This window comes from Mobula birostris, chromosome 12 (genome assembly GCF_030028105.1).
Source record: "Mobula birostris isolate sMobBir1 chromosome 12, sMobBir1.hap1, whole genome shotgun sequence".
NCBI lineage: Eukaryota > Metazoa > Chordata > Chondrichthyes > Myliobatiformes > Myliobatidae > Mobula > Mobula birostris.
The window spans coordinates 24,891,357-24,916,453 of NC_092381.1; the positions used below are offsets into that span (position 1 = coordinate 24,891,357).

General features: G+C 42.6%; 1 protein-coding gene across 1 annotated transcript; it reads left to right on the forward strand.

Annotated features, from left to right (window-relative positions):
- Positions 1-10,733: 10,733 nt before the first annotated feature.
- rwdd3 (RWD domain containing 3) lies at positions 10,734-16,835 on the forward strand. Its single transcript, XM_072274603.1, has 4 exons — positions 10,734-10,890; positions 13,814-14,298; positions 14,996-15,111; positions 15,223-16,835. Exons 1-4 carry the CDS (start codon positions 10,818-10,820, stop codon positions 15,326-15,328), a joined length of 780 nt encoding a protein of 259 aa, XP_072130704.1. The 5' UTR covers positions 10,734-10,817; the 3' UTR covers positions 15,329-16,835.
- Positions 16,836-25,097: the final 8,262 nt, after the last annotated feature.

Here is a 25,097-nt window from a genome sequence, read left to right on the forward strand (position 1 = left end):
TACCATTTTGCAAACAGGTATACTATTCCAACAATAAATATGAAACAAAATATATTGAATAAAATTCTGACAGCTTTAAGAGGATGTAATTTCATTTTTATTGTAGGCAATCTGAATGACTGGTCAACACTGTGGTCAGCTACATCAAATGAGAATCTTTGAATTATCTTTTAAGTTTAGCATGTGTGTTATCCCAGCAATATAGCAGTGTTTTGTGTAAATTCAGGTCTTCTGATTGCTGAAACATAAAGTGAGCTAGTAATAATTTTAAAGTTTGTTTCACTTTTCTCTGTTCCTTACACTATTTTATATTTCTCTTCCCTCACAGATTACAACAGTGTCAATACCAGACCAGCTTTATTTCTCATGCTTAAAGATCTTTAACAGATTGAGTAAAATTTGATTGCATAGGAAATAGTTATACCAACCTTTATGCCTGGACATAGCTAGAGACCCTATTCCTTCCCAAGTCTATAACATTGATTGATATCACCCTTCCCTCCCCCGCCTGACTTCATCTGCCATTCAAACCATCCTCATGTGAATTTACCTATCATTTGCCACGTTTCTCCTTCACCTCGTTATACTGGCTGTCTCCCCAGTCTACTCTATCGCTCCAGATGAAGGGTCTTAACCTGTAAATCTGACTTGTCCATTTCCCTTCAAAGACGCTCCCTGATCCACTGACTACATCCAGTGGCTCGATTTTTATTACAGATCCTGTGAACTTGTCTTAACCCTGAAGGTAATGCAATAATAGTCACAGCATCACAAATCCTTTTCCATCCCCCCAAACTGCACACCACTTATTGGCAAAAGCACCTACTGTATGTAGTGGATGGTATGGTGCCTTGAAGACAGAGGTTTAAACTTACACCCGAGAGATTCTGCAAATGCTGGAACTCCAGAGTAACACACACAAAATGTTGGAGGAACATTAAAGAAAAGCAAACCTATAGGGAAGAAATTTGTTTTTCTGAGGAAAAATAATATACATCCAGTGGTCACTTTATTAGGTACACCTCCACACCTGCTTCTTAATACAAATATCTAATTAGCCAATCATGTGTCAACATCTCAATGGATAAGAGCATACAGACATGGTCAAGAGGTTCAGCTGATGATCAGAACAAACATCAGAATGGGGAATAAATGTGATCTAGGTGAATTTAACCATGATTGAATTTAAGAATGTTTGTTGATTCTAACAGTGTGGTTAGAGTATCTGAGAAACTGCTAATATGAAGAGCATGGCCAGACCTGTCATTTCAAGCTGACAGTAACTTATATAACCATACGTTACAACAGTTGGGTGCAGCAGTGGTGTCCAACTCCGACCCTGACCCCGACCCCAACCACAGCCCCAGCCCCTCCCCTGTATATCATCTTTATACTTTATACTTTATACATTATTGTCACCAAACAATTAGTACTAGAACGTACAATCATCACAGTGATATTTGAATCTGCGCTTCACACTCCCTGGATTACAAATATTAAATATTAAAAATAGTTAAGATTAGTAAATATTAAAAATTTAAATTATAAATCATAAATAGAAAATAGAAAAATGGGAAGTAAGGTAGTGCAAAAAAACTGGGAGGCAGGTCCGGATATTTGGAGGGTTCGGCCCAGATCCGGGTCAGGATCCGTTCGGCAGTCTTATCACAGTTGGAAAGAAGTTGTTCCCAAATCTGGCTGTACGAGTCTTCAAGCTCCTGAGCCTTCTCCCGGAGAGAAGAGGGACAAAAAGTCTGTTGGCTGGGTGGGTCATGTCCTTGATTATCCTGGCAGCACTTCTCCGACAGCATGCGGGGTAAAGTGAGTCCACAAATGGAAGATTGGTTTCTGTGATGTGCTGCGCCGTGTTCACGATCTTCTGCAGCTTCTTCCGGTCTTGGACAGGACAACTTCCATACCAGGTTGTGATGCACCCTAGAAGAATGCTTTCTACGGTGCATCTATAAAAATTTGTGAGGGTTTCAGGCTACACTCTCAATCCTGATGCAGCATCCCAACCAGAAATGTTGACCATTCCTTTATTCTACAGATGTTGCTCAAGCGGCTGAGTTCTGAGGGGGTGCAGAGGAGACTTACAGGGATGCTGCCTGGATTACACATTGCTGGGGGTTGTAGTAGAGGCAACAAACACAAAATGCTGGAAGGGCCTCAGCCTGAAACGTCGACCGTAATTTTTTCCATCAATGCTCCCTGGCCTTCTGAGTTCGTCCAGCATTTTGTGTGTGTTGCTCAGATATCCAGTATCTGCAGATTTTCTCCCATTCTTAGTAGAGGCAGATACTTTAGGAACACAACAGTGGTTCACCTCATCGACAACAATGAGGTCGAGTGGCCAATGGACTGGTATGAGAACAACAACCTAAGTCTGAATGTGGAGAAGACCAAGAAAATCACTGTGGACCTTAGGAAGGTACAGATGAACCATCCCCCTCTGCACATACATGGTTCCTCTGTGGAGAGAGTTAAGTGCACAAAGTTTTTGCGAGTTCCTATCACCTGGGATGACCTCACCTGGTCCCTCAATATCACCTCCCTGAATAAGAAGGCATAGCAATGCCTCAACCCCCTATAGAGTTTGAGGCATGAGGCTCCCCCATCCCCATCTTAACTGAATTTTACAGGAGCACCATTGAGAGTGTCCTGACAAGCTACATCTCCATCTGGTATGGGAGCAGGTGAGCATTGGACCAGAAGTCCCCACAATGGACTGTGAGAATGGCTGAGAGGAGCCTCCCTACCATCCATTGGAGACATTTATCAGGAGCGCTGGACACCCATCCATCCAACATCCTCTTCGACTTTCTACCATCAGGCAGGAGATTTTGATGCATAAGAACAAGAAAAGCCAGGATGAAAAACAGCTTCTTCCCTCAGGCCATTAGGCTTCTGAACTCCCTGCTGCATCGCATTTGAGGTGTCACTGTACCTTACAATATTTACTGTAATTTATGCACTTTACTTTGTTTATTTGTGAGTAATTCATTTGTAGTTTTTTAAATTCTTACTTTCCTAAGTTATTTTGTGTTATATGTGTGTTATATATAACACACCCTGGTCGGGAGAAACATTGCCTTGTTTGACAGTGTACTTGTATATAGTTAAAGGACAATAAACTTGACTTGTCTTAAAAGATAGGTACATGGATGAAAGAAAAATTGAGGATTATGTGGGAGGAGAGGGTTAGATTGAACTTTGAGTAAGTTAAAAGTCGTGGGCTGAAAGGCCTGTACTGTGCTGTAACGTTCTAAGTTCTGCCCGCACTTTGTTTTTTGCTCTCGATTCCAGTATCTGCAGTCTTGTGTGTTTGCCTAGTATCACCAATGTCAATTGTAACATTATCCACAGATTGTTCTCTGGGAATCAGCGGGACCAATTATCTGCTGTGTCCTTCATTCGTCTCCATTCTTCTCATCAAAGGCGTTGGCACCTGTGGGCAACTATATTTTATTCTCAAATTATCTATATTTCTCTTTATGAGCAAAGTGCAACCTGATCACAATTACCCCTGGCTGCTGCCCCAGCACTCTTGAGAGTCTACGTGCTGATGTCTATTCTACTCTCCTTCCTGATCCTACTGCTTTTTTCCCTTCCTTTTATGTCCATTTCTCAACTGCAATGGAAAGTGGTGAAGCAGCAGCTGTCTTGAATCTCTACCCACAGTTCTTTTTCTCTGGCTGAATTGTGCTGGGTACAGTAGCCTTACTGAAGTTGTCTTTTAAAATTATTTTTGGGTCATTTATTTATGTGGCCCCCATTCAGTACACATCAGGCTATTTGATTGTAGTGACTGCTACTGGTGCAAGGAAGATACACCAGTCGCTATATTTCATTAAGAGTTTGAAGAGATTTGGTGTGTCATCAGAGACTTTAGCAAATTTATGCAGACGTACCACAGACTGTTTGCATCGCTGTCTGATATGGAGATGCAAATGCGTAGGATCAGAAAAAAGGTGCAGAGGGTTTAAACTCAGCCAGCTCTATCGTAGACATCAGCCTCTCTACCATCAATAGGCAATGCCTTAAACAAGGCGACATCCATCATTAAGGGCCCTCCCCACCCTGGACATGCCCTCTTCTCATTGCTACCATCAGCAGCCGGAAGACACACACTCATCTTTGCAGGAACAGTTTTTTATGTACGGCATTGCTCCTCTGCCGCAAAGCAACATGTTTCACAATGTACTGTAAGTCACTGATAGTAAACTTGATGCTGAGTCTGATATCAACATTCAGCCCTTCCATTGCTAACAGACTTCCTGCAGCAAGGACTCGTTACAGGATGAACTACGGTATTATTAATTTGTTGAGATTATATTCAGAGCACATCCCAGCCCTACAACTTGCACTGACAAGAAGTTTAAGTAAACACCGTGGAAAAACTGTTGTCGCCAAGTTATGCAACATTTTTTATGTGCATTTATCATTCCCTAATTAATGCTGCAATTCCTAAATGAAAATTCAAGGCACAAGTGTTCTTCTTGTGTCCACCCACCAAAATCATGGTGTCAGTCTACTCAATGAGTGATGATAAATGGAACACCAGTCAGAAAAATTCCCAGGTCCACAATAGAAACTTTCCTGATGTGGCTCTGGGACTGAAACAATTCTAAGAGTTGGCTCAATGCACTGACTTTGTCAACTTGCATAGTTTGTTAAGCTGTTTTTTTTTCAAGTGTCTCCATGGGATCAGAATTAGGCTATTTGGTCCATTGAGTTTGCTCCGCTGTTCCATCATGGCTGACTTATTATCCCTCTCAAAGCCATCCTCCTGCCTTCTCCCTGTAACCTTTGATGCCCTGACTAACCAAGAATCTATCAACCTCTGCTTTAAATATACACAATGACTTGACCTTCACAGCCATCCATAGCATTGAATTCTACAGATTCATCACCCTCTGGCTAAAGAAATTCCTCCTCATCTCCGTTCTAAACAGACGTACCTTTAATCTGAGGATGTTATTGTACTCAGATAGATTATTGATCCCAAAGGAAATTACAGTGTCATGGTAGCATTACAAGTGCACAGATATACAAATATTAGAGAAGAAAGAAAGAATAAAAAATAAGTAAGCTTAAACAGTCTAACAGGAGGGTGACATCACTTCCCCAGCTATAGGTTGACCCAGCATAGAGTCTAATGTCCAAGGCATTGAATATGAACAAAATCCTGATTGTTGTTTTCTGCTTGTGATTCATGCAGTCTTCAAACTACATACAGTTATATTCTGCACGTTGACTTCTGGGTGCAGATTTGATAACTTTTAGATAATGTTAGGAGGCCGCACATACCATTTATGGAGGGAGGTACATTTTTCCAGACTTTACTCTGTCTTTACAGCAGGTTTCATTAAATTTTTTGGCAACAGATCTAATGTGTGTTAAAACCTTCTACAGGAAATTTAGTCAATTTATCACCTTGGACAATTCCCACTCACAGATAAGTGGTTAGATGTCTTTTTGTCTATATTTTCCATGCATCATTCTATTATTAAAAACGTGTCCTCCTTGCAGAATATGTGGTTTATTTGTAGGAATGTCAATGTGTTTGGTAAAGTCTTTATATGTGATCTCTGTAATTCTACAAGTCTGAATGACTTTCATATAAGCAATGTAAATTCCAACTGCACCTTTGAGAATAAAATGAAGAGTTTAATATCTTTGCATTTACCTTTTGGAAAGATGTTTTCGTTCTCTCACTGCCTTTAGCATTTTGAAATGGCTCCTTCTTGCACCGACAAACGCTGCTCGACAACTTTTATGTATATTTTATAGCTTTATGTTGAACTCAGGACAGATCTGGCAAGTTTTGTAAAGAAAACCAGAATTCACAAACCTTTTTTTCACTAGTTCACCCAAGACTTATGTGATGTGGATTTTCCTGTGATGCTGTTTTCCAGCATAGTCAGAACGCAATCATCAAGTGATTGCGTATTCAGTGGGGTGGTGGTGTGGAGATACTTCTCTATCAAAGGAGGTCCTCCACCACCTGGATCAACATGTTGACATCGTGCGGATGCTTGCGTGCTTCGAGGGCTCCATCAAGCGATGCCAGCTCAGGGCCACCCATGACAGAACGGCTGTGGATGAGATGCCAGACGAAGATTGATCCAATCCTGAGTCCCAAACGGACAGACTCATGTCTGCCCCTCCCGGACCACACTTGAAGCATTAGAAGTGTGAAGAGAGAAACACCTGCCATATGAGGTTTAAGGCACATCTTCCCTCCGCTAGCCTACTGGTCACCCTTGGGCAAGTTGTAACACCTGCTTAGCCTCCTGACCAGGAACACACAGAGCCATGAGAGCGGGTGGTGCATGGTTGTATGAGCATATTACAAGCCCTGATTAAGCAATCACAGACAATCTCTGAAGAGTATTGATAATGGCTGGGGTATCTTGCCTTGTAAAGACACTGCCCAGAAGGCAATAGCAAACCACTTCTGTAGAATAATATGCCAAGAACAATCACGGTTGCCTACGTCATACGACATGGCACTTAATGATGATGATGATGGTATGTATGTAGAGTTTGCTTTCCACTTAGAATAACTCTGTTAAACATGTTTTACAACCACAGATACTGCTTTACCTGCTGAGTTCTTCCAACACTTTACATTTTGTTCCCAATTCCAGAATTTGCAGCCACTTATGGTGCTGTTTCTTAAATTAAGTTTTTTTTTTGCAAGATTGAAGAATAGTTTATAGAGTTAAATGAAGAAAAATTGTAAATCTGAAATTCCTTGCCACAGACAGCTGTGGAGGCCAACCCATTGGGTAAATACATTTAAAGTGGAAGAACATTTATTATCAAAGTATGTATACTATATACAACCTTGAGATTCGTCTCCTTACAAAGAAACCCAATAGAATGCATTAATAAAAAGATCATCAAACACTCAATGTAGAGGGAAAAAACAGCCATGACGGAATGGCGAGCAGTCTCAATGGGCCAAATAGCCTAATTCTTCTCCTATGTCTTATGGTAAGTGGCTTGAGTGGAGCATAATTCTCAATATGGCCTTCTTCTGGGATGATTGACTGTTCCTTTATTGTGCCGGTGATATAGTGGTATCTGCACCCGGACTTCGGAACAAGAGATCCTGGTTTCAGATCCAACCGGCTCCTTGAATGCTTTCCACCCGTGCTGGGTTGAGTGTCGAACTAGCAGCCCGGCCTTGTAAAACAGACAAATGCTAAGCAAACAGCGAAGTTGCCACCTAATGCGCTAAACAAGATGCAGGGACGAACTCTACTTTTACCTTTTATTCTCACTGTGTCTAAATTCTGGAATTCCATCCCAACAACACTGTGGGAGTAAACTCATCTGATGCAAGGGACCCTTCCCTTGGCAGTCATAGCTACATCCTACAAATACCAAACTCATTTGAAAACTGTATCACATCTATGGTCGCTGTCACTGCTGAGTTCAATGACAGCTTTTTTTCTCCAGTCCTGCCGAAGGGTCTCGGCCCGAAACGTCGACTGTACTTTTTTCCCATAGGTGCTGCCCAGCCTGCTGAATTCCTCCAGCTTTTTGTGTGTGTGTTACTCAATGACTTGCTGAAGCAAGTTATTAGGGACTCACTTAGGACCAGAATCACTTCACAACCAGAAATATGTTTTGTCACTGTTGTGTCAAAGGAAGCATGGCAGAGCACTACAAATACTACAGACTGGCCAGATTATTCTGCTTTCCACAGATGTTGGTTGAGGAGTAAATGTTGGCCAGAATAAATATATTGTCAAAGTATGTCACCATATAATACCCTAAAATTCATTTTCTTGCAGGCATTCACAATAGAACAAAGAAATACAATGGAATCAATCAAAAACTTCCCGTAAACGAAGACTGACAAACAACCAATGTGCAAAAAAAACAAGTTGTGCTAATACAAAATAATAATAATAATAGTAAAGCAAATAAATAAATAATACAGAGAACATGAGTTGTAGAGTCCTTGAAAGTGACTCCACAGGTTGTGTTCAGTGATCAGTTCAGTGTTGAGGTGAGTGAAGTTCTCCATGCTGGTTCAGGAGCCTGAAGGTGAAGTAATGGTAATAACTGTTCCTGGACCTGGTGGTCGTGGGACCTACAGCTCCTACACCTTCTTCCCAATGTCAGCAGCAAGAAGAGAGCAAAGCCTGGCTGGTGTGATTCCTTGATGGTGGACGTTGCTTTCTTGTGATAGCGTTCCTTGTAAATGTGCTCAATGGTGGGGAGGACTGGGCTGTGTCCACCACTTTTTGTAGGCTTTTCAATTCTTGGGCATTGGTGTTTTCCATATTGGGCTGTGATGCAGCCAGTCAGAGAATCTGCACTGGGCATCTATCGAAGTTTGTCATAATGTTAGATGACACGCTGAATCTGCGCCAACTTCAAAGGAAGTAGAGGTGCTAGTTTGGCTTCTTCGAAATGGCACTTACATGCTGGTCCGAGAGCAGCTCTCTGATGTGATAATACCAAGATACAGACCCTCTCCATCTCCTATTCCCTAATGAGGACTGGCAAAAGACCCCTCGATTTCTTCCTCATGTAGTAAGTAATGAGCTCTGGTGTTGGTGATGTTGACTGAGAGGGTATTGATGTGGCACCATTCAACCAGATTTTCTATCTCTCTCCTATATACCAATTTGTCACCATCTTTATTTCGGCTACCAACAGTAGTGTCATCAGCAAAAGTAAATATGTTGCTGGAGTGTAACGTGGAAGCAGGTTCTCTGGTTTGGCAGTTGTTGTTTCATGTGGCAGGTGTTTCTCTCTTCACACTTCTAATTGGTTTTTGTTAAGCCACTCCTCCAGCTCGTAGAACATATTGAAAAGTTGGCTTGGTTCATGATAAAGTGTGGCCCGGGAGAGGGAGATACAAGTCTATTCATTTGGGAGCTGGGGTTGGAGTGTGAGACAGAGACACTGAATATGAATTAATCACTTATTTACAAACAGTAAAACATTCGACCAAACATCCAAGTCCCCACAAGTTATACAACTACACATTCAGCAGAGAGGTACTTAGCTGAGAGTGCGAGTCTGGAGCATACTTTCCCACAGTTCTTCAGCACTGGTCGCGATCATCTCGGTGTGTGAAGAGGCCCTGGAGACAAAAGGAGAAAGTCTGAGCCTCCTGCATGTGCTATTCTTATACCCCTGAGGTGCTTGAAACCAGACACTGGTGCCGTGGCACATAAGGCAACCAATGGGAAAGAGCTGTGCATCCTTCCAACGGGCTATTCGATGACCGGCATGATGGAAGTGGCTTTCAACTAATAGGTAAACTAAACCCCGCATGACTTAGCCTGACAGTCAACATAAGTATAAGACAAGTAGAGCAGGGCTGAACACGTAGTCTTGAGTGCACCTGTGCTGATGGTGAAAAAAAATCAAATTAGTCAAAAACATAACCAAGCCAAGATGGAAGCGAAATACTGGAGATGTTGGAAATCTGAAATAAAGCACTGAAGCTGCCCAGCGGGTCTGACAGAGGAAGGGAATTATTTTTTCAGCTCAATGATTTCATTGCTCCTCAAAATAATCATGTTGTATGTTTTATGTCCCACCTGAGAGTATTTCAGAGTACTCCATGGAAGTTCAGCGTCATGGCAATTGGCTCAGATACAATTGGACTATCCATTGTTGTATACTGTCTTGGTCTAACTGAAGTTCTCCTACCTAAAGAGAACTATTAAAGGCACTATGTGCATGACAACCCAGATATACAGCGGTGGAGCTCTGATTAGCAATTCAGTATGACTACTGAGTGTATCGAGTCATTTTATATGCTGCAGATACTTACCATATTAAGTCATTTAAAAGGACACAACAAACAGCAATGCTCTTTGCTACTATATGTTTATGTTAACTCATGTCTGTAATTTATACTGTGTACTGTATGTAGGCACAGAACAATGAACTTGAACCTGAAGTTGTCCCCCCCTTTTGTAGTTTAAAGAAATACAATAAACCTCTTTGTTTCTCCTTTATTTTTGAAAATCATCCTAAAATCTTTTGGCCAAGCTAATCTGAAGAAACTTTCTGGACATCTCCTCTAATATGACATTCAATGGGTTCATACCGTTGTAAAGCACCTGGCACTGATTTTGGTGAACTCAAGCCTTTGCATAAACAATGTTGGTTGCTGCAAGAGGAGGAATAGGTCATACCAAATCCCTTTTTAAAAATTCAGAATAAATTTATTATCGAAGTACATATATGTCACCATTTACTACCCTGAGATTCATTTTCTTACAGATTTTAGTAGTAAATACTACAAAGAAACACAGTAGAACCAAAGAAAAACCAGACACAAGACAATCTATGTGCGAAATGCAACAAACTGCAAACAAAAAGAATAATAATAAATAAGCAATGAATATCGAGAACGTGAGATAAAAGGTCCTTGAAATTGAGTCCATAGATTGTGGGAGCAGTTCAGTACTGGGGTGAGTACAGTTGGGTGAAGTTATCCTCCCGGTTCAAGAGCCTGATGGTTGAGGGGGCATATCTGTTCCCGAGGCTGGCGTACCTTCTTCCTGACGGCAGCAGCGAGAAGATGGTGGGGATTCTTGATGCATGCTGCTTTCCTAGAACGGTACGCCTTGTAGATTTAATACCTACAAATATCCTTGTTTGCAAAGTCTGTTCAGCGTCAAAATCTTTTCAGTGCTGTTGGAACAGTTCACCCTGTCTCCCTCTCTCACCGACAGTCGGCACTGCAGCAGTTCCAGACAGCGCTCCCCGAGCCTTGCCGGCGCCGAGCAGCGGAAGAGCGCTCCGGCCCGGGCCCCGGTCCCCGCCCCGCTATGGCCGCTCAGGAAGAGACAGCCGCCCTCCGGGCCATTTACGGCGGTGACTTCCAACTCCTCTCCCATTCAGGTGAGGGGGCTGCAGGCTCCTACCACCCCCTTCCCCGGTACCCGCCCGGCGCCGCTGCAAGGAGCCAAAACCCAAGGGGGTGCCACCTCACCCGGGAGCTGAGGCTGAAGGGCCCAGGCGGGCCACTGGATCCTTGCATTGAATACTGCTGCTAGGGGTTTGTCACTTCCAGCGATGTTAAAGCCCAGCTGGGTGGGGGTTAGTGCGGGAGGGCGCCGGGCCCCGACCAACAAGGGTAAGGACCTGAGGTAATCCTCGTCCCGGTTGCAAACTTGAGTTTGAGTCCAAGGGGAGGGTTGGACGTCTCTGACCGCAAGGAGAATCAACACCTTGAGGGATGGAGCCACACAGACTCAGAAAGATAAATATTAACTTTATTTGTCACACGCACATCGAAACATAGTGAGATGCGTCATTTGTGTCAAATCCGCGAGGATTGTACTGGACAGTCTGGAACTGTCGCTATGCTTTCCAGCGCCCACATAGCATACCCTCAACTAAAACTAACCAACCCTAACTGTACAACTTCAGAATGTGGGGGGAATCCTACACGGTCACGGGGAAAGCGTAAAAATCCTTTACAGTCAGCGGCGGGATTTGAACCCTGATCGTAACAGCTGGCTGTCATAAAGCGCTATTTATTCTAACCACTACGTTACCGTGCCCCTTTCTTCAGCTCGACCGGTCCATACTGATCAAGATGCGGATCTGAACTAGTCCCATTTGCACTGGGAGTTAGTGTGCAGAGAGAGCAGAGTTCGGTTTCTTCTTTGTGTGGAGTTTGAGGCTCAAGGAGGGTTCACTCCAAGACCTGTAGCTTTCAAATTCTGGGCTGCAACACAGATGAGGAATGTGCATTGTTGATATTTATTTTAGGAATTAATTTTATCAACCATGAAGTCCGCAAGCACACTGATGTTCACTGTTTATTCCTTACTGGTACATACATTTCATGGCAGGGATTGGTGTTCTGGAGGTGTAATGTAGTCTCAATTTAGGTGGGTTAAAGGTTTCCTTCCCTGTAGGACATTAGTAGAACAGATACAAGAGATTCTGCAGATACTGGAAATCCAGAGAAACACACACAAAATACTGGGGGAACTCAGCAGGTCAGGCAGCATCTATGGAGGGGGATAAAGAGCCCATTTTTCAAGCTGAGAGGCTCCCACCTGAAACATCAATTTTTTTATTCCTCTCCACAGATGCTGCCTGAGTTCCTCCAGCATTTTGTGTGAGTTACTAATTAAAACGAACTGCTAATTATCTGATTTAGATATTTACTTGAATTTAAATCCTGTAGCTGCTGTCATGGGGTTTGTTCATATTCCTCTCTGTTAGTAGTCTTGTCCTGCTGCTACACCAGTGCTATAGGCCAGGACATTACCAGGTGGATAGCATTTAGCAAGGAAGTTGAGCGACACCAAAGGCAGCAACATGTAAGAGAAGTTTGGATATGTACATGGATGGGGTGGGGCGGTGAAGACCTATAGTCCAGGTGCGATTTGATGGGACAAGGCAGAATAAGAGTTTGGCACGGACTAGACGAGCTGAACTGCCTGCGTCTGTGGTGTCGTGCTCTATGACAGGAGATGCATTAGGTCATAGGTGGAATTGCAAAGTCCTCAGACCAAGCTGCCACATTTAGAAATTAAATCCAATAAATGTCACCCTTATTTCTTTTATCTCTTGAGCGGGAGGTGGGTGGTCACATTCATTAGGTTTGAGAACAAAATCCAGCTGGGCCAATCCTTTAATGACAGAATGCAATACAGTGCATTTCAGATCTGAAGCAAAACTGACTCCTCCAAATATTAGTAAGAAATTAATTGCTTCTGAAGATGTTGGCCAAGTGCTGAGTGTTAGCTAAGACACTAGGAAGACTGTTCATAAACACAAGTGATTCTGCAGATCTTAAATCTTCTCTTCGATGGGAGTTAGGTGAAACCCTCTCTCAACTGCTCTTCCTCTATGATCTCTGCTGCCCTTCGACTCTTTGACCACGTACTCTCCCTTATCACCTTCTAAACAGCCTCCTTCCCCTCCCACCACCTTCCTTTTCAGTCCCAAAGAAACGTCGACTGTTTATTAATTTCCATACATGCTGCCTGACCTGCTGAGTTTCTCCAGCATTTTTTGTGTTTTGCTTTGGATTTCCTGCATCTGCAGACTTTCTCGTGCTTAGATTCTGCAGATGCTGGAAATCCAGAATAACCCACACAAAATGCTGGAGGAATTCAGCAGGTCAGGCAGCATCTATGGAGAGGAATAAACAGTCGATGTTTCAGGCTGCGACCCTTCGTCAAGACTGAAAGCATGGGGTAAGAAACCAGGATAATAAAGCAGGGAAGGGGAAGGTGTAAGTGCTGGCAGGTGATAGCTGAAGCCAAGTGAGTGGGGAGGGAGGTGGGTGAACTGAGAAGCTTGGGGATGATAGGCGAAGGAGGTAAACGACAGGGAAAAAAAAGGAATCGGACTGGAGCGGATAACAGACCATGGGAGAAAAGCAAAGGGGAGGGGTACTAGTGGGAGGTGATGGACAAGTGAGGAAAAAAGGGGTAAGGAACGGTCAGAATGAGGAATGGAAAAATAGTTCCTCCAGCATTTTGCATGTCTTGCTCTAAATTTCCAGCATCTGCGGGATCTCTTGTGTTTATTAAAAAGTTGTATTTGTTTCCGTCTTTATGGTCTTCTGTAGTGTATGTGAGAGGGAAGGTGCATACGTGACCTGGTATTGATGGGAGTGCTGCACTCAGTTATATTAGAAGTCATATTTCTGACAACTGTAATGCTTGTTTATTTGTCTGTGAAGTCCTGGCCTTTTTTTATTTTGAGAAACATTCATATCTTTGAGGGAAAATTTCACAAAACAATGCTAACTTTATGAAATCAGTGCTAACTTTGTAATTTGTCCAATGTATTGCAGAATCTGAAGGGATTACTTTCCAAATCGGTGAGACCTATGAACGCCAGGCAAGGAAAATCCAGTTGAAGGTTACCTTTCAGTTGCCCCCTGGCTACCCGAACTGCCTGCCAGATATCTCCATCAGCTCAGATCAACTCAGCCGTAAACAGTGCTCTGATTTGAAATGGGACTTGCAGCAGTGTGCAGTGACTCTTCTTCCCCAGCCCATGGTTTATGAGCTAATGATGTGGCTACGACAGAACTTTGAGAACAGCCTGGGCCAACCAGCAGCAGGTAAGGCTGATGAAGGTGACAACCAGCGGAAGCAGAGTAATGCAGGCGACGGCACGTGGACGGCTCTTTTGCATTTAGATCACATGAGAGCCAAAGCAGAGTACATTAGAAGAATAGAAAAATGGACTTCTGACCTAAGACTCACAGGAAGGCTGATGTTCATGGGCAAACTCATACTAATTCTTCTGCAAGGGGAGAGAAAAGATATCAAGGTATTATTGTTTCATTCTCAGTGATGTGATGTGATATACCCCTTCATTTCAGTTATGCTACATTCCTTTACTTGCCAATATTCACAATCAGGCAGTCCCAAAGGGCAAACACAAGAGATTCTGCAAATGCCAGAATAAGAAGGTGGGGGGAGGGGAAGGAGTACCAGTTGGCACATGACAGGTGAAACCAGGTGAGGCCCAGAGGGTTGTGTTTCCTTGCTGCTGAATTCTCTGTAAAACTCGTGTTGAGATAAGTCTGGGTTCTGTATTTCCCTGACACTGGGAATTCAAGAAGTTGCACATGATAACAAATCCTTTCGGCAAATCTGAAGGTGTCGGAATTACTTGTTGCCCTTGTACCAACCCAGCCAAGATCAGCACAATCAGTACCAAGCTTGATGTCAGCACATGATAAAGTTGTTGAATTATTTGGAACATTGCAGTTTATTTCTGCCTGCCATTCTGAATTTGATGCTAATACATCTGTTGGAGATGAGTGTATACTCTGCAGATCAATGTGGTGCCCTGTTACATTAAATTCCTTTGAAATAGCCTTACTGTTAAAAATGATCTAGCAAAGGCCAAGAGTTGAGAAAATTCACTATCAGCTGTTTTTAAAATTACATAGCTGAAATGCTATCTCTGCCTTCTGCTTTGTAACTTAACTTATGTTTTTATTTTGTTTTTAAAATGGAAGGAGTATCTTGTTCTTCAGAAAACCACCAAGGTGGATGTGGATTCCAGTGGAAAAAGATGCAAAGAAAAGATGATCAGTGTTCTTCATGAAGAAAAACTTCAAGCAGAGCACGTTAGGTAAAACCCATCAATGGACATCGCATTCTGGAGTGTCAGAACTGATTAATAGGTTCAATCTGAATATTGCGTGAAAGTTATTGATTTAAAAATAATCTATTTCCATTTTAGGCTTACAAGCTTTTCTGTGAAAGAATTTACATTGGGGTGTGAGTTACACCAAGAATTTGAGGCTCTGGGTTTATCTGACCTCTATGACAAGATTGTACGGTTCTAAAGGTTCCTTTAACCTGGATGGAAAGAAGAAAATAAGACCATGGCCACGGACTTAGTGCAGAAAACAAGGAATTGAGCAAGACTCCGCTTCAGTGGGTTTAGTAATAAACCGACTGAAGTCAATGACGTGTGGGCATAAACTCTAGTATAAATCTCTACAAGAAATATTAAGAAATCTGTCAACTAGTCTATTTTCCTTGTCTATTAATAAAATAAATGGAGTTAAAATGCTACTTGTATAAGCAGATCTATAATCTACATTGAATTGATATTTACAGAATAATTTTTAATGTTGAATTATTGAAAATAGATATAACATTTTCTTGCAGACTAGTTAGTTATCACGTGCACAACAAACAGCTTGACAATATGTGAACCATTAGATCAATGGCATTATACCTTTAACTGCGGTGGTCCAAAATTAGCAAGGGAAAGCTACCGTGTTTTGTGTAAAATGATTGTAACAAAGTCAGGGTTGATGCTGGAACTGAGTCTGGGAAAATAGCACAACGGAACTATTTTGTGGCCATTAGCCAGAGGTCAAAGCTTCAAGCTAGTTCAAGGATGGACTACCGCTGCTTAACTCTACTCTGAGATTCATTTACTTGCAGTCATTTTTTTTTGTGATTGCCTGCAAGAAATTGAATCTCACAGTAGTATATGGTGACATATACTACTCTGATAATAAATTTACTTTGAACTTCGAACTTTACTCTGCCTCACTCTCACCAGCCTCTTCTTCAGGGTGAACCTGGTTGACTCTAGTTCTAGGATAAAATAGCATTAAGCAAAGATTTCCTCTGACAGGAAAGTGTAGGAGTATTAATTTGTTTTGTGAGCCAATGGGCCATTGAGTGTCAGAGGGTAAAGGTAGGTGGATAAACCATGGAGTCATATAGACCTCTGGCCCACCAAATTCATGCCAATCCTCAAGCACTCATTTACACTGGTATCATTTTATATTCGCCTTACATTCCCAGCAATTATCCGCAGATTCTACCATCAACCTACATGAGAGACAATTTATAATGGCCAGATAATCTACCAACACACAGGTCTTTGGGATGTTGGGGAAGACTAGAGCACCTGGAGCAAACCTGCACTGTCATGATAAAATGTGCAAACTCCACACAGATAGTACTTGAAGCAGTTGATTGAACACGAGCAGATGGAGTTATGCCATCTTAGCCACTTCTCAGAAACATTTCCCACTTGTCAGTATTGATATAGATACTTCGGCTGTTGTCTCAATTGCATCTTATGAAGAAGAAAATAAAGACAGCAGTAAGCATTTATTACACTGTGAGTTCTATTTCTCACCTTGGTTACCTTGCTGAGTGATTTTTTTCAGTTCTCAGCTGAGTTATTTACATGGAGGATTGTCTGCATGACAACACACATCAAAGTTGCTGGTGAACGCAGCAGGCCAGGCAGCATCTCTAGGAAGAGGTACGGTCGACGTTTCGGGCCAAGACCCTTCGTCAGGACTAACTGAAGGAGGAGCTGGTAAGAGATTTGAAAGTGGGAGGGGGAGGGGGAGATCCAAAATGATAGGAGAAGACAGGAGGGGGAGGGTTGGAGCCAAGAGCTGGACAGATGATAGGCAAAAGGGATATGAGAGGATCATGGGACGAGAGGCCCAGGGAGAAGGAAAAGGGGGAGGGGGGAAAACCCAGAGGATGGGCAAGGGGTATAGTTAGAGGGACAGAGGGAGAAAAAGGAGAGAGAAAGAATGTGTGTATAAAAATAAGTAACAGATGGGGTACGAGGGGGAGGTGGGGCATTAGCGGAAGTTAGAGAAGTCGATGTTCATGCCATCAGGTTGGAGGCTACCCAGATGGAATACAAGGTGTTGTTCCTCCAACCTGTGTGTGGCTTCATCTTTACAGTAGAGGAGGCCGTGGATAGACATATCAGAATGGGAATGGGATGTGGAATTAAAATGTGTGGCCACTGGGAGATCTTGCTTTCTCTGGTAGACAGAGCATAGGTAAATGACAGTTGACGTTAGGTCAGTATTAATCTAAAATCTGAGAGAGGTGCAATATGTTTTTAACCAATCAAGTGTACTTTGGGATAAGGTCGAGTGAAGTTAGGAGATAGGTCAGGTGCAATCTCAATGAGTTCACCATTGAGCACATCTACAGGGAACACTGGCACAGGGAAGCAGCATCCACCATCAAGGACGCCCACCATCCAGGCCATGCTCTCTTCTTGCTGTTGTCATCAGGAAGGAGGTACAGGAGCCTTAGGTCCCATACCACCAGATTCAGGAACCGTTGTTACCCTCAACCATTAGGCTCCTGAACCAGCATGGATAGCTTCACTCACCTCAACTCTGAACTGATTCCACTACCCATGGGCTCACTTTTGAGGAATCTACAACTAAAGTTTTCAGTATTATTTATTTATTATGATTTTTTAAAAAAAGTTGTATCCGAACAGTTTGTCTTAACACATTGGTTGTTTGTCAATTTTTTGTGTAGCTTTTCATTAAATCTATTGTATTTCTTTGTTCTATTGTGAATGCCTGCAAGGAGGTGAATCCCAAGGTAGTAAGTGGTGACATATACAAACTTGGATAATAAATTTACATTGAAATTTGAATGGCGTACAGTCCTTTGGGGCCAAACGGTCTGCTCCTGTACCCATAAGCAGCACAGTTATCTGCTTTTGTTTAATGTTGTAACTTCACCAGAAGTCCAAATTTTCCAGCCAGAATCAGCTGGGGAAAAATATTCCAGGTCATACTGGGGGATGGAAGATGGCAGGGAAAGCTATCCAGGCAGATGGGGGAAAATATTCCGGGTCATACTGGACAATGGAAGATGGCAGGGAAAGCTATCCAAGCAGGTTTTGACATTTCATACCTTTGAAATGGCTGGGTTGATTCTGACATCTAGGGATTTAAAAGTCTAAATAAATTAAAGTGTATTTTAGATCATGGATTATAAAGGCAAATTGGTATAAATTGACATACAAGCACTGCTTTCCTCTAAAAGAAATGTCAACATAAATGTCCTGCCAAAACGTCAACTGTTTTTTTCTATAGATGCTGCCTGGCCTGCTGAGTTCCTCAGGCCTTTTGCGTGTGTTGCTTGGATTTCCAGCATCTGCAGTTTGTCAACATAAACACTGAGATATGCTTGTTCATAGTTGTAGAGATTCAAGCTGAGATCTCCCTTTTGCATTGTGATGGTATGCTTCTGTGTTGTCAATGGCCTTGGTATGATAGATCTAATGCAGGGGTCCTAACCTTTTTTATGCCAATGAGCCTGACCATTAGCTGTGGGGTCCATGTCCCTAGGTTGGAACCCTTGATGAAATGGAATATTGACCTGCTGTTGGCTCACTTAATACAGGAGCCATTCAGGAGATCTTTCACCTGGGGAATTAAGCACTGATTTGCTGTGGCTGCAGTTCCACACAAGAGACCTTGACTCAAACTCATACAGCTTAGATACAGGCCCTTTGGCTCAACTCATTCATGCTAACCAAGTTGCCTTTTGAAGCTAATCCCATTTGCTTCTGTTTGGCCCATCCTTACCTACTGGAGTTTAGAAGAATGAGGGGTGATTTCATTGAAACCTACTGAATATTTAAAGGCTTATATATATTGGACATGGAAAGGTTGTTTCCAATAGTGGGGGAGCCTAGGACCAGAGGGCACAGCCTCAAAATAGAAGGTTATCCCTTTAGAACAGAAATGAGGAAGAATTTCTTTAGCTAGATGGTGGTGGATCTGTGGAGGCAAGTCATTGGGTATATTTAAAGTGGAGGTTGATAGGTTCTTGATTAGTAGATGCGTCAAAAGTTACAGGGAGAAGGCAGGAAAATGGCGTTGAGAGGGAAAATAAATCAGCCATGATTAAGTGGAGAAGCAAACTCAATGGGCCCAGTGGTCTAATGCTGCTTCAATGCCTGATGGTTTTATGTCCTTCGGAACTTCCCCTCTAACATGGTGATGAAAGCTGTACACAATACTCGCAGTGTGACCTAACGAACAATCCATACATCATGACATCCCAACTCCTATACACAATGCCTCAGCCAATAACAGCAATAGCCCTGAACAATAGTTTTCCTGGAGCCATGGACTGTAGTTGATGCAAACCAGACAATGCTGATTAACGTTCATTTTGGGTGTCTGGAGTGTGGGTGCGAAGAAGGAGGCGTGTAAAAACTATATGTAATTCAAAGGAAGCATTGTAGATACATTGTAACTATAGGATTGTCCTGCTGTTACTTTTGATCTTTAGCATATAAAATGTCGTGTAATATTGGGTTGGGAGGCCTCCTCCTCCAAGAGTGTCTCAATATAATGCCTATTGCTTATTTTTGTTGAATATAACACTCCTGCGTACATTGGCTTCAGTATCTCTCCAGTGACTTTGTTCACGTTACAACACCATGATTAAACTTCCCAAAATGCACCACTTCACTTTCCATTCTGTTGGCCATTCCCTTGCCCACTGTTTTAGTTGATCCCTGATCCTGTTGTAACCCTAGGCAACCTTCTTCCCTGTCCACTATGCAACCACTTTTGGTGTTCACTGCAAGCTTACTAATCATGACATCTATGTTCTCTTCCAAATCATTAATATATCTGAGGAATATGGTGAAGAAATTATCCGAAAAGGAGCACAGTGAACACCCGTTCCTTTGCTTTACTGCTGAAAGTTGTAGTGCAAGAATTGTACTGACAGTTTCAAGATTACTTTTTTCATTTGTTTTGTATCCTTAGAAATGTAATTCAAAATGTTCTGCTTCAAGGGATGGCATGAGGAGAGAGAGACAGGAGCAATAAATATTGTTTCTGGCAACTTAGCACAAGCAGATGGGCTGGGAATAGATGTGCTGAGATGTCTGGAGACACATCTTCATTGAGGATTACAGTGTAGAGACAATGGTGTGGTAAGTCCAGAGGAGGATAGCTGCAGGAACATCAGAATTAAGGGCAGAAAAATTGCCCACATACTCTTACTCAGCTTCTCAGGTGACACAGTGAAGGCTGTTGAAAAGAGTACCTAGGATCCTAACCTTGTAAATGGGCGTGGTTCAAAAGCAAGGGCAACCTCTTAAACATTAATTGATCTTGAATGGACTGTTAAGTATGTATTTTAGGAAGATAGACAAAGATTAAAGAGGCTGTAGTCGGAATTTGGTTGAATTGAACCTCGGAACCTAGATAGGCAGATGGATGATAGAATGGAGGACGACGTGGGAGGGAAGAATTGATTATTGAGTAGGTTAAAAGGTCAGTACAACAGCACGGGCTGAAGAGCCTGGTCTATGCTGTGGCATTCTATGTTCTATGATCCAGGGGTAAATGCCTGAGTTACATGGACAGATATGAGAAACTTTGGGTGCTTTTCCTAGGTGAGGGACCCAAGAAGCATTTAATTGGAAAGTATGAACCTCGAATGGTTTCAATGGAGTAAAAACTGCGAAATTATAGCCAGCAGCAGAAAAGCATAGATTTAAGGTGACTGGCAAAAATGTTGGAGACAAAGTAGAAATTGACACAGTGAGTGATTACTGGAAGAAGATGGTGCCAGTGAACAACACGACCGAAGACGACATCCTTCAGACAGTTCACAAAATTACTTCTTCTTCTTTGAAATACGATTCTGCTACTATTGGAAACTGTGATTTACATTTTGATGGTGTGTTTGCGGGCCGACTGAGCAATCCGGTGCCTTGCTGTGTCCAAGGGAGTTCGGTGAGGTTTTGAGTAGAGTGTGCAGCACGGTTGACTACGTTTCTCGCCAGCCTTGCTGATCAATGTGTCGAGCAAGATTGAAATCAACGAGGATGAGAGCAGAAGTCGAGCAGGTGCTCAGCGGCATTTGCCTGAGTTTGAATGGTCTCTCCCTCTCACTGGCTGCTGTTACGAGGAAGGGGCCTGTGTTTGACCGGTCTCTCTTTCGCTTTTGCTTGCTGCTCCTGGAGGAAGGTTCCTGTTGTTTTGACTGGTGTCTCTTGCTCAGTGTTCCTGGAGGATGGTGCCGGAGTCTTGGGTCTTGGGCAAGGTTTAATTGGCATGGTTTGTGATTGGACTCTCTGCAGGTCATGTTCTATGTGTTTCTGGTTACCAAGGGTCTCGGCCCGAAACGTCGACTGTACCTCTTCCAATAGATGCTGCCTGGCCTGCTGTGTTCACCAGCAACTTTTATGTGTGTTACTCCTATTGCTATTTTTTGCGATTTTGTTTGGGATGGGCTGGCTCTGCAGCATGTAGTCAGCAAACAACACAGTGCCATACTCAACTGAACTGAACTGTTTCAATGACTCTGTGGTTGAATCTTTTATATTCCGTGCTTTTTGCTCGTTTTTGCCGTTAGTGCGATTTGTTCCTTCTTTGCGTGTTGGGTGTTTGACGATTCTTTGGAAAGGGTTCCACGGTGTCTCTTTATTTCGTGGCTGCCTGAAGAGAAGACAAATCTTAGGGTTGTTTATGGCATACATACTTCAATAATAAATGTACTTGGAGCTTTGAGTTATCTGGTCTGCAGTGCGTTGCCAGAGTGGAAACAGATTCAGTTGTGGCCTTCAAAGAAAAATTGAATAGTTAGTCGATTAGGAAACATCTGCAGTGCTGTGATGAGAAGGTGAGGGAATGGGCTGAAATGGATAAGTCTTTCAAAGTAGCCAGAGGCTCAATGGGGCAGATAATTTTCTTCCCTCTTCCTTTGATCATAAGACAATAAGATGTAGGAGCAGAATTAGACCATTTAGTCCATCAGGCCTACTCTGCCATTCCATTGTGCTGACTTACCCCTCTCAACCTCATTCTTCTGCCTTCTCCCCGTACCCTTTGCTGCTGTTACCAAATACGGACCTATCAATACCCTTTTTAAATATCTCCAATGATTTGGCCTCCATAGCCATCTGTGACAATGAAATCCACAGAGTCACCATCCTCTGGCTAAACAAATTCATCCTCATCTCTGTTCTAAAGGGACATCCTTCCGTTCGAAGACTGTGTCCTCTGGTCCTAGACTGTCCAACCGGAGGGAACGTCCATGTTGTATAGGCCTTTCAATGTTCAATAGGTTTCAGTGAGGTCCCCCCTCATTATTGGGTTACAGTTCTGAGAGAAGGTTTGTGACTGTGATTTCTATTCCTGGAGACCTTTTATATCTGTGTGGTACTGTAAGTAACTTTTCCCATGGCACACTTACCTTGTACACTGTTGGCCAAAGAGTCTACTTCTGTACTGTATGCCTCTAAATACTGATGACTTTGGTCCAATGTTCATCAGTGTAATGGAAGTTTTCTGTCCACAGTCATATTAGTTAGCATCTTTTCTAGCTGCAGTCGAGCAGTTGAAATGTCACTAAATCCCACTACTAGTTTGTCCCTCATCATTTCTTCTGTGGACATATCTTGTCTGTACTCAGTATTCTGCTAATCTCCAAGGCTCAATTCCCTAAGCTTTCTGACCTGCAGTTTTATGAAGTTTTATCCTTGTGTAAATAACATTTATTTGGATGGTGAAATGCCCAGCAAATGTACCTTTTGCTCTTGCGAAGTTTTTAACCATCAGGTTGAATGATGTAAGTTTATATTCTTGTCTTATCAGCCATCCCCTAAATCATGCTTATCTAATTCCTAGCCTCTGTGTCAATTCTGATTTGATACAACGTCATACCCCCAGCACCTTGTGTAGCTGCAGCCATCCTTCAGACTTGGGGAAATAAAGTTTCATTAATGGGGGCAGATAAGAGCTGAGACTTTTTCAGCACAGAAGGCTGTTGTCTGACCCATTAGATCCTCTTCACCAATAATATCCACACCACTGTCACTGCCCTCCCACCTTCCTGTAGCCCTGTATCATCGTCTTAATAAGTGGCTCACCAGCAGCCCATTTTTCTTTTGAAAATCTATACTGGTGATTGGTTCCATTTCAAATGCGTGTCAAAGCATTCCTTGCTCCAGTAATTTGTTTGTAAAGAAATTACATCTGGTCTCTGAGTAACGCATACGAAATGCTGGAGGAACTCAGCAGGACAGGCAGCATCTATTGAAAGGAATAAACGGTCAACATTTCGAACCGAGACCCTTTATCAGGATCTGAAAAAGTGGTCTCTGCCCAAAACGTCGATAGATGCTGCCTGACTTAAGTAGGGAGTAGAGTCCACCTAATGTTTCTCTGCTTATCTTTTGTTGTTTTCCTCATAACCCAGTTAATCACCAGATTAAACAATATCGCTGACATTACACAGCTTTGCCTGACTCTTATCTTGACTTCAAAGCTAAAATTGCAGTCCCCAACTGTGCAGATAAAATTACAAAGAAACTCTGGATAAACTGGTCAATTTTGGAAGGGATCCCTTATGATCTGAGAATTTGCCAGAGGCTCTCTCTTTGGATGTTATCAAAAGCGTTTTCATAGTCCACGAAATTTACGTACATTTGTCCCTGCCACTTGGTGCACTGCTCTATGATGTTACGCAGCGTGAAGATCTGGTGAACACAGCCTCTGTTTTTCCTGAAGCCATCTTGCTCCTTCCACAAGCGCACATCGACAGCATCTGCAATCTGTTGGACAATGACTTTGGCAAGAATCTTGCTACATCTGTAGCAAGAGTGCAATTCGCCCATCACAACCAAATGCCTCCATATCTGTGTGCGACAGTATTTGGTTACCATGGGTTAATCACATTCTTGCTGCGGGTTTAGCTGCACCGTCAAGCAGTCAGGTGGGTTGTCACATGACCTGCTTGTTTTGAACTTCCACCTTTCACTGTGCTTGCTCGGAAGTCTAGAGTGAGCTGCTTTGCGTGGCTGGCAAGATGGTGATTCCTATGGGAACCATTGGCATCAGATAGCATAATTCAGTCAATCAAAACCCATCATAATGTTTAAAGAATAATTTAAAGATAATAAGAAAAGATGCTATTTGTTCTTATGTGCAAATTAGACAATAATTTTTTGCCAGCTCACACATATCGCTGAACATGTATAGAACACAGAACGGTACAGCACAGAACAGTTTATTCGGCACACAAGAGGTTGTGCTGACCTTTTAATCTACTCTAAGACCAACCTAACCCTTCTCTCCCACATAGCTCTCCGTTTTTCTATCATCCATGTGCCTACCTAAGAGTCTGTTAGTGGCCTGTAATGTATCTGCCTTCACCACCACCACTTTCTGTGTAACAAAAACAACCTCTGCTATCTCCTCTATACTTCCCTCCAAACACAAAGTTTAAAACAAAATTCCTACCTCCGCAATCTAATTAAGACGATAAGACATAGGAGCAAAATTAGGCCATTCGGCCCATTAAGTCCACTCTGCCATTCCTTCATGGCTAATTTATTGTCCCTCTCAACCCCAATGTCTATCCTTCTCCCCATAATCTTTGACACTCTTACTAATCTAGAACCTTTCAACCTCTGCTTTAATGACTTGGCCTTCACAGCTGCCTGTGGCAATGAATTCCATAGGCTGTGCCCTCTGGTGCTACACTCCTCCACTATAGGAAACATACTTTCCACATCCACGCTATCTAGGCTTTTCAATATTCGATAGATTTCAATGAGATTACCCCTCCTAATCTTCTAAACTTAAGTGAGTACAAGTCCAGAACCATCAAACGCTCCTCGTATGTAAATCCTTTCATTCCTGGAATTATTCTTGTGAACCTCCTCCAGACCATCTCCAATACCAGCACATCCTTTGTTAGATAAGCGGCCCAAAACTGTTCACAATACTCCAAATTTGGTGTGACCAATACCTTATAATGCCTGAGCATTACTGTATC